Source organism: Mastomys coucha, unplaced genomic scaffold (assembly GCF_008632895.1).
Source record: "Mastomys coucha isolate ucsf_1 unplaced genomic scaffold, UCSF_Mcou_1 pScaffold14, whole genome shotgun sequence".
NCBI classification, from domain to species: domain Eukaryota; kingdom Metazoa; phylum Chordata; class Mammalia; order Rodentia; family Muridae; genus Mastomys; species Mastomys coucha.
The window spans coordinates 92144846-92153835 of NW_022196896.1; the positions used below are offsets into that span (position 1 = coordinate 92144846).

An 8990-nucleotide genomic window follows, 5' to 3' on the forward strand; every position below is an offset into this window, starting at 1 on the left:
CACTGTTATTCAAATTCTCTAAGTTTGAGAATTAAAAACCATTTAACTACAATGATTGACTAGTTAAGCATCTTAACTCAATTTCAATTTCCCAGATAGGCATTATTTAAAACCCAAGCTGCATCAAGTGACCCTTTTAACCAGGTCAGTGATTCGTCATCCATTCGAAAGCTCTGGGGAGTCTAAGAGAAAACATACAATAACCCACACCTCCCCCACAGTCATATAGAAAAGAGAGAGAAAACGTGCTCTGTCCCCCCGCGGGCCCCTTTTGTGCTGCTCCTGCCAACGCAGCAGACCTCCTGCTATATAGACCCTGCTCCCAGCCCCACTCACCCAACAGAACCATCCCATCCGACCTGCCAACACCAGCCATGGGGAAGGTGAGCCCAGGGCACCTAGAATGTGGGGAGGGACTCACTCTTGGGCCCAGGCTACATCAGGCCTCTGAGCTCTGCCTTGCCTTACAGATCACCTTCTATGAAGACCGCGGCTTCCAGGGCCGCCACTATGAGTGCAGCACCGACCACTCCAACCTGCAGCCCTACTTCAGCCGCTGCAACTCTGTGCGCGTGGACAGTGGCTGCTGGATGCTCTATGAGCAGCCCAACTTCGCAGGCTGCCAGTACTTCCTGCGTCGTGGGGACTACCCTGACTACCAGCAGTGGATGGGTTTCAGCGACTCTGTCCGCTCCTGCCACCTCATCCCCCATGTGAGTTTCCTCCTAGGGTTCACTGGCCCTCAGTCTCACCTTGCCCCTGATCTAGCCTTACTTTGAGCTGAGGGATAGGGTACCTGCTACCTTCCTTGTGGGGGTTCTCTAGGATTAGGAAAAATGGCACCAGCCTTTGAAATTTGAAAGCTCCTAAAATGGACCTGTAACAGGCTGTGAGAACTGCTTTTCAGTTTTCCTAATTAACAGAAATGGCCGAGATTTCCTTTGGTGAGTCCAGCCACTGTAAAGATCAAATCTTGGCTGCAGACACAAGTCCTTTTGGGAGCTATAATACTTTGGATGCATGGAGGATGGAACTTTACCAGCAGCAGTTCATTCCTCAAACTGTGTTGCTTAGGAGAATCCTTTCCACAGAGGACTTCCGGTGGTGGGAGAGGATGCAGCCTGCTGGGAAAGGCAGGAAGCAATGGAGGTCAGGAGAACAGAGTAGGCAGGACAGGCAGCTTCAACTTTTATTGCTGTAAACATTTTACTCTCTAGATCTGCACAGGCCTCTTGAAAATATGTGACTTTTTCGTTTCAGTTTTATAAATGTGATTGGCCCAGAATACTTAGACCTGGCAGTTGAACTTCATTCTTTTATTTATTTATTTACATTTTGTTGCTGTTGTTAACATGGATTTTCAGGATGCAACCACCAAAGGCTAACCCCAAACTTCCTGTGTATTGCGGTCTGGCCCCCAGCTCTGACACTTGAAATCCTCTTGCCCCTGCCTTCTAAGGGCTGAGACTAGAAGCATGCACCATCACAACTCTCTTTAGCTCCAGGTTTGAAAACAGGGCCTGAAACAAAAAGGAAGGATAGATAGAAGGGTGTGTGACTCAAAGTTTTGCAGAATTTCCACCAACCTGTGACTTACACGGCATTGACATCCATTATTTAACTTTTTTAATTTAGTCACCCTCTGCATAGTAAAGATAGGGAACACCTGTCCCCATCAGCATGTGATGGATTGGCAAGCTCAGGTCAGGTTTTCTGACGTCCCCTTCTCTGCTGTTCTCTGGACACACAGTCCAGTTCTCACAGGATCAGGATCTACGAGAGAGAGGACTACAGAGGCCAGATGGTGGAGATCACAGACGACTGCTCCCACCTGCAGGACCGCTTCCACTTCAGTGACTTCCACTCCTTCCACGTGATGGAAGGCTACTGGGTCCTCTACGAGATGCCCAACTACCGGGGGAGGCAGTATCTGCTGAGGCCCAGGGAGTACAGGCGCTACCACGACTGGGGCGCCATGAATGCCAGGGTGGGCTCTCTGAGGAGAATCATGGATTTCTATTGAATTTTCTTACTCTGGCCTTTCATCATTTTGAAGTTAATAAAATATTTCCTGTGTGTTCCATGCAGTAATGGTGTCCTCTGTTCATTTTGGCCTTCTTGGAAGGGTGTAGTAAAACTGTCCATAGGAAGAATATGGATATTCTTATAGCTCCGTTGGGGTCATGGACTGAGCAGATGGGCCTCCACCTCAGGAACCTGGGCCCCAATCACTCACTAGCTATATGTGGTAGGGCATGCCATGTAGCATTTCCATGCCTCAGTTTCCTACTTTGTGAAGATGGAAGTAATAATAATCTTTTAAGGTGACTGATGTGAACTAAATGGGTTTACATTTTTGTATTATGGACAATGGCTTTGTTAACAGTTTCCTGGAAGCTGTTCTGTGAGTGCTCAATGTGGACTGCAGTACCAAGGAAGGAACCCCGAAATACTAACCAGGATCTGATCCGATGCGATCATGCCAGGGTCTTTACTTACAGGGCTGAACTCACCACTGACCCACAGTGTGGTTCCAATGGAGAAAAGGCCCTGACCACACTCATCAGAACAAGGTTTTATAGGAAATGACAAGAGAGAAGTGTTTCTAGTCCAGCAAGCATCTAGTTGGGGTGCTACTGTGGTCTTTAGCATAATTGGCTGGTGCTAAGAGCCAAACCATAAACTTAACTCCTGCTTTCCTCCTGATCGGTGGTTGTTAGGCAGGGGTGGGCTTGTAACATGGAGGGGGACTAACTTGGAAACTGGAGCTAGATGCAGGATGTGTTGGGGGAATAACCTGGAGGCTCAGGTCCTGTGGGGTTACCTGGAAACTGGAGCTAGGTATTGGCTGGTTAGTTTACTTGAGTTTAAACTTAGGTCAGGTTTTCTAAAATGGGGTCTGAACATCCCCCCACCCCCAAATTTGATCTCTTACTCTCAAGTTTAGTGCTCTGACTTGAAACTGTTTTGAGGTGATTGAATGGCTAAGAAAAACTGCATCAGTGGAAGAAAGAGAACTAGAGACTTATTTGTTAGCACAGTCATGTCTGGCACATCTAAAAGGTCTAAAACTATACTATTGAAGAGAATATATATATATATATATATATATATATATATATATATATATATATATATATATAATGTCTGTGTGTCTGTGTGTGTATCATGCTGAGAGCACAGAATTAGGAACCAAGGACCTTCTTTAAAGAAGCCAAAGGACTCTGTCAAAGGTAGTTGTTATTGGAGCTGTACTGCACTAAGTGATGTGAGCTGGTAGAAGCAGCTCACATTCTGTGTGAGTAAAGGCTGAGAGCACATGGTTAGAAACATGCAATGCAGGAATGCAAAGCTCACAAGCATGTCATGGACCTGGCCAGTATTATCCCTAAACTGGATCTATCTTTCTAACACTGAGCTCACCAATAGCTTTTGGTGACTCTTTTGTTCCTAAGACAGAGCAGGGGCACAGGGAAGAATGTGGGTGCTTGTTTAAGGAAGCTCAAGAAGACTTTGCAGCAAGGAGTCAGGAAATGAAATGTGGCATTTCCTCTAGGCTCCACCCAACAGTTACTTAGCAACATCCAGGTATGACTCTGGCTTGCTATAAAAGGCTGTTCAGGCTTTTCTCTCTCTCTCCCTCCCTCCCTCCCTCCCTTCCTCTCCCTCTCCCCTCTCCCCTCTCTCCTCTTCTCTTTCTCTTTCTCTCTCTATCCCTCCCTCCCTCCCTCCCTCTCTCTTCAGCCCTGTCCTTTCTCTCTGTCCTCTCCCTCTCTTTCTCCAGGTATTTCTCACAGGCCTCTTTCCTCCTTTCTGTCCTTCTCTGTCCCCTTTCTTTCTCTGCCTCCACTTCCTTCTCGCATGCTCAGCTTCTCATGTGCCAAATGAGCTTCATTTTGTACTAGATGTGTCATATGGCTGGTGCTTGGGTGGGGGTGGGGAGGATGCCTCAGCGTGGCCTGTTAAGACACCCTCTCCCATTGCTGCATCATGCTGCTGCATTAAAAAGCTTATCAAGCAGGCCTTCTGTTATACTAAAAGGTTCTCTTTATGTACAGATACTACATTTTGTATGCTTACATGAAATGGAGGAAAAAAATGACTATACAACTTAGGATATTTGCTTTAATAATTAAAAGAACAACTCTTGGAAGCAAACTCGTAGTGAACTAAATAATTACAAAATAACAACTAAATATTATTTTCCTTTTTGTAAACAGGTATTCTTTTAATTTTTAATAATTTCCCCTGCCTATCTTCTCTTTGAACAAATTGTTTTCTACTTGAATAAAAATACCAATCAGCTAGCAAATACATTGCCTCCAGAAGATTTGAGTACAATAGATTATTTTTGGCTGATGTTTTACTAACTCAATATACTTGTGAGCCCCAAGATGCCTGGAGAAGCTCTGAGGATGTTTTAGAGTTACCATGTTAAGTGCTCATGTGGCTACAAACACTTGAAGCTATGTTAGACTGAACATATGTCCTAAGCATAAAATGGCCACCATGATCTAAAGACTCAGAATGAAGAGCACAAATAGCCCCTTAATATGTTTGCATATAACATATATTTAATGTTTAAAGAATATTTTATGTGTTAGACTAAATGAAGTACATAGTAAACAAAAATTAAAACCAATGCTACTCATACCTAAGGTAGCAACATTTTTTAAACTTTTTTGTTTTGTTTTGGTTTGGTTTGGTTTGGTTTTTTGAGACAGGGTTTCTCTGTATAGCCCTGGCTGTCCTGGAACTCACTCTGTAGACCAGGCTGGCCTTGAACTCAGAAATCAGCCTGCCTCTCTCTCCCAAGTGCTGGGATTACAGGCGTGTGCCACCACCACTGGGCTAAACTTTTAAAATATGTCTTAGATCTAAGATTACATTCCTTATGAAATTCCTGTTGATGATGGAGATACTCACCATGATAGAAGATGAGTGGGAATTGTTTGTGCTCAGACTACATTCAGACCTTAGCATTTGGGTGTGAGATGTTTTGGCATGAAAATTAGGTTTATTCTGGAGAGTTAATAGATAGGAGGCAAAATGTTTAATCACTTACAGACAACAATTCTCTTCTACAGATATGCTCAATTAAACTGTAATTTTCACTTGTCATCCATGAAAGAGAGCTGGAGAAGACTGAGTCCCAACCTCGTATTATGAGTGCCCCATTCAAATGCTCCAGCAATTTGAAATGTCAACAGCAAAAATGGTTCCCACTGAAACAAGTCACTACTCAGCCGGCCCCTCCAGTCTTCCTCTTGTGCAGTGACAGTTGCAATGTTTTCAGTTTGGAATCTATGCTCTGCATCCTCTGGAAGAACTACTATATTGCCTTGGATATAAAGTAGACTCAAGAATGAGGAAAAATATGTACTTCAGATGCTCTCTGGCCTTAGGTAGCCTACCATTCACCATCACTTAAAGGAAGCAGGAGGCACATCTAGTATCTTTTTTCTATTCACCTTTTGGTTTCCTCTCTAACCTATCATCTTTATGATGTTTCTTTCTGTATTCACCCAATTTTCCAACTATTGAAGAATAATTGGAGAAGGAGAAGCCTAGAGGTGTTTTGCATACCAGTATATCTGGCACAGCCATAGTTTTGGTTTTGTTCTGTTTTGTTTTTTGTTTTATTGTTGTTGTTGTTAGATCTAAAACATAAATTCTTACTCTTGATAAGTGTTGACACTGAAATCCTACATTTGGGTGTAGGGAGAAAACCTCTGGAAAGTAGCAATTCCTGATGAGTTAGGATAAGTTAGTCACATACAAAACATTCTTTGGTTAAAAAGAATGCCTTGATCTAAGAGAGGTAGGAGTAAATCCTTGAGGTAAGAGGAGTGCCAGAAGTTTACTCGTAGACAGTACCAGAGAATGACAAAATCTGTACCAACCTGTAGCTGTCCAGCAGCCATGAATGAACTGGGGTACCTGAAAGGGAGACTGGAAATGAAAAAGGATGGTAGGTAGGTTGAGAGAAGAGAAGGATGAAGCCAAGACAAAGGTTTCTGATCAAGGCTCAAAGTTTAATTTTGAGCCCTGCATTAATATAGGGAAAACCCACAGACCCATCCTTTATTTCAGCTGGATTGAGTTGCAAAGCAAGCTCAGCCGGCAGTCTACTCCTGTAGGAAATTGCAGTTGAGGCAAGACTGAAGACTCTACCTTAGGTCAGCTAGGTTGGTGGTAGACCAACTGTGACAAACACTTGAGGTCTATTTACCCTGCTCAAGGCTGAGGGAAGGGCATACCAACCAGAAAATTTATGCTTTACCTAAAGGCATTGGAACATAAGAATTAAAGCACATGGAAAATGTGATTCTAGTAGATTCTAAGAGTATTTTGTTTGTTATCTCTGAACAGGTAGTCTGCCCTAAAAGAAATATGAATACTGCAAGCTGAAAGAGTATTCAGCTGATAAGGTTCCCACATATCATAATCTTCCACCAGTCTGTTGTTGTGCAATACCCCTTATTCTGGCTCATTTCTCACTCATTCCATTGAGTCCTTACAGAGACCTTGCTGGATAGTTTTATGTCAGCTTGGCAAAAGCCAAAGTATCTTGAGGAAAGAATCTGACAGGAGGGAACTGTAAACATGAATTGCTTGCAACCTACTTTTAATAAGGTTCTACCTCTCCTCTAGCCCACCACCCAAGAGAGGTGGTAGAAGAGAAAAGATATGAGGATATGGGGGAAGTGAATCTGTTAAGCAATGGTTCATTGGTGGTGAGCTCAACCTTCTTTAGCAGCAGTTCAGTCCCATAGCAAACACCAAACATGACTCAACAGCTGTACACCAGTCCTTTTAGCAGGCAGACACCAGGCACAAACCAGCAGCTGTATTTCAATCCTGAAGAAACCATGAAGCTTGCTAACCAGTCAGCTCAGGAACTTTGGGAAGGTCATGGAACACTTGCCCCTCTGGAAGGGAGAGGCTAATTAACATTTCTCAGACCACAGGGTGGGAACAGACATGCAGATGGGGACACATTCTGCAGTACAGGCCTTTGCCCACCTTCAGACAAAGGAAGTCCTTGCATCTCATTCCCTGAAGACCAATCAGTTTAAAAAGTCACACAGTTCTGCCAAGCACATTGTGCCTAATGGCTGCTGCCCTGAAAACTGTATAAAAGCTCACTGAACAAGCTGTGCAGGGTCAATGCCTCTCCTTCAGGTCTAGGACGATCCCAGTTCACTGGAACAATAAATTCTTCTTGCTTTTTGCATCAATTCCAGCTCCACATGGTTCACTCAGGGGTTCCCCAGTTAAGTCAAGGCTTGATGGAGTCTTATACTATCAGGAGGCCACTTCAGGAAGCTGCTGCAGGAACCTCAGGAGCACTTTTTTGGAGAGTTTCTCTCCATGGCTGCATTAATACAAGTTGAGCTCAACAATGCTATGTAAGGCAATCCAATACATGCATGTTGTCAGCAAAGAATAGTGAAGTGGAGCAAACCACAACCAGTGCTTAGCACTTATCTCCCACTGTCTGTGGGGTCATATTTGTACTCCTTCATCATGGGTCCTTTCACGTGTTTACTATGTCAAAACATCCTTTCACCTGTGTCTGCTTCAGGAAAATGTTTTTCTCATATCTCCTCCAGCAAAGCAACCTTTCACCTGTGTGCCCCAGAAAAACATCATTTGACAAAACTAACATTCCAAAGCAACTAGACGTTTTGACTTCAGAGAACCTCAATTAAGAAAAGGCAGACCTGTAGGGCATTTTCTTCATTAGTGATTGATGGGGAAGAGGCTGTCCTATTGTGGGTGGTGGCGTCCCTCAGCTGATGGTCCTGGGTTTTGTAAGAAATCAGGCTGAGTAACCCCCTTTAAAGCAAGCCAGTAAGCAACATTCCATGGCCCCTGCACCAGCTCCAGTTTCCAGGTTCCTGCCCTACTTCCAGTTCCTCTTCCAACTTCTTAATTACGAACAGTGATGTAGAACGTAAGCCAAATAAGCCCCTTCCTTCTCAATTTGCTGTTGGTCAAGGTGTTTAATCATAGCAATAATAATCCTAACTAAGACTAAATGTATCCATGTTCTCTGAGTTGAAAGTAATACTCCCACTTACTAAGAGCAACAGCAAAAACAAAAATGACAACATGTCAATCAGAAACTGGGATAAGATTCCACCTCAAATGCTCCTTGGTTTTATATGACCCTCAGTTTACAGTCATACATAAGAGAAATAGATGCTCTAGAACTCTAGCATCTTTTCTCTGTGCACTTTCTGTTTAGTTTCCACCCTGATCTTCTTCCTAGTCCTTCAAGTGTGTTCACTGCTTTTTCAACCATTGAAAGAAAGGAAGACAAGATAGTGTCCATGTGGATTGATGATTAAAGAAGGACCCCACAGGTGTTTTTCCATACCAATGGTGCAGCCATAGATACAACTTTGTTAGCTCTAAAGAGGAAATTGTTACTCTGGACAAGAAGAGCAAAATCATTCACTAAGTGCTCCAGAACTCAAGAACTCAAAGGGGAGGTTTTCTCTTCATGATGCAGAATGGCACTTGATAATGTTCATCAAATAGCTAGCTGACTGAGAGTAGCTTTTTATAGATATTGAAAAGTAAAATCTAGAGGAGTGGAGCATGTTTTTTTTCATGAACTATTTATTTATTTATTTATTTATTGTTTTGGGGAATTATGAAGAGGATTTATTGCTAGTGCTCCTTTTTCTGGCAAGTCAGCTGGCCAGGTCAGACTTGGAGCTCATTAACTCTTTTTTTTTCTTATTTTGAAAGTTTATTGATTTTTTTGGATGTACATATTCACAAATGTAGCACATATTGATAGGGTATTTTTTGTCATATTCTTTAAAATTTATAAAATATTATAACAATAAAAATGAGCATTATAAAAGTTTTTTGATATAAAACAACAATAAATTTAACAGTCTTATGTAGATGCTCATTTATAGCAATAGTGAAAATACATTTTTCTCAATATAAATTTTAAATAACTCCAAACA

The 8990-nt window shown here is 42.6% G+C and overlaps 1 protein-coding gene across 3 annotated transcripts; it reads left to right on the top strand.

Annotated features, from left to right (window-relative positions):
- The first annotated feature begins 330 nt into the window (after positions 1–330).
- LOC116089209 (gamma-crystallin F) lies at positions 331–2087 on the top strand. 3 transcript variants are annotated; one of them, XM_031368861.1, is made up of 3 exons: positions 331–383; positions 471–713; positions 1751–2087. In XM_031368861.1, exons 1-3 carry the CDS (start codon positions 375–377, stop codon positions 2021–2023), a joined length of 525 nt encoding a protein of 174 aa, XP_031224721.1. In that variant the 5' UTR covers positions 331–374; the 3' UTR covers positions 2024–2087. The 3 variants fall into 3 exon arrangements, with proteins under 3 accessions (XP_031224721.1, XP_031224723.1, XP_031224722.1); XM_031368863.1 differs by having other exon boundaries at positions 345–383; positions 1765–2087; XM_031368862.1 differs by having other exon boundaries at positions 375–383; positions 471–730; positions 1756–2087.
- Positions 2088–8990: the final 6903 nt, after the last annotated feature.

Bases quoted from the DNA above. Each gene is read 5' to 3' on its own strand.
- LOC116089209 (XM_031368862.1), top strand. The intron at 731-1,755 runs GTTCACTGGCCC...CACACAGTCCAG, and splicing joins CATGTGAGTTTCCTCCTAGG to TTCTCACAGGATCAGGATCT.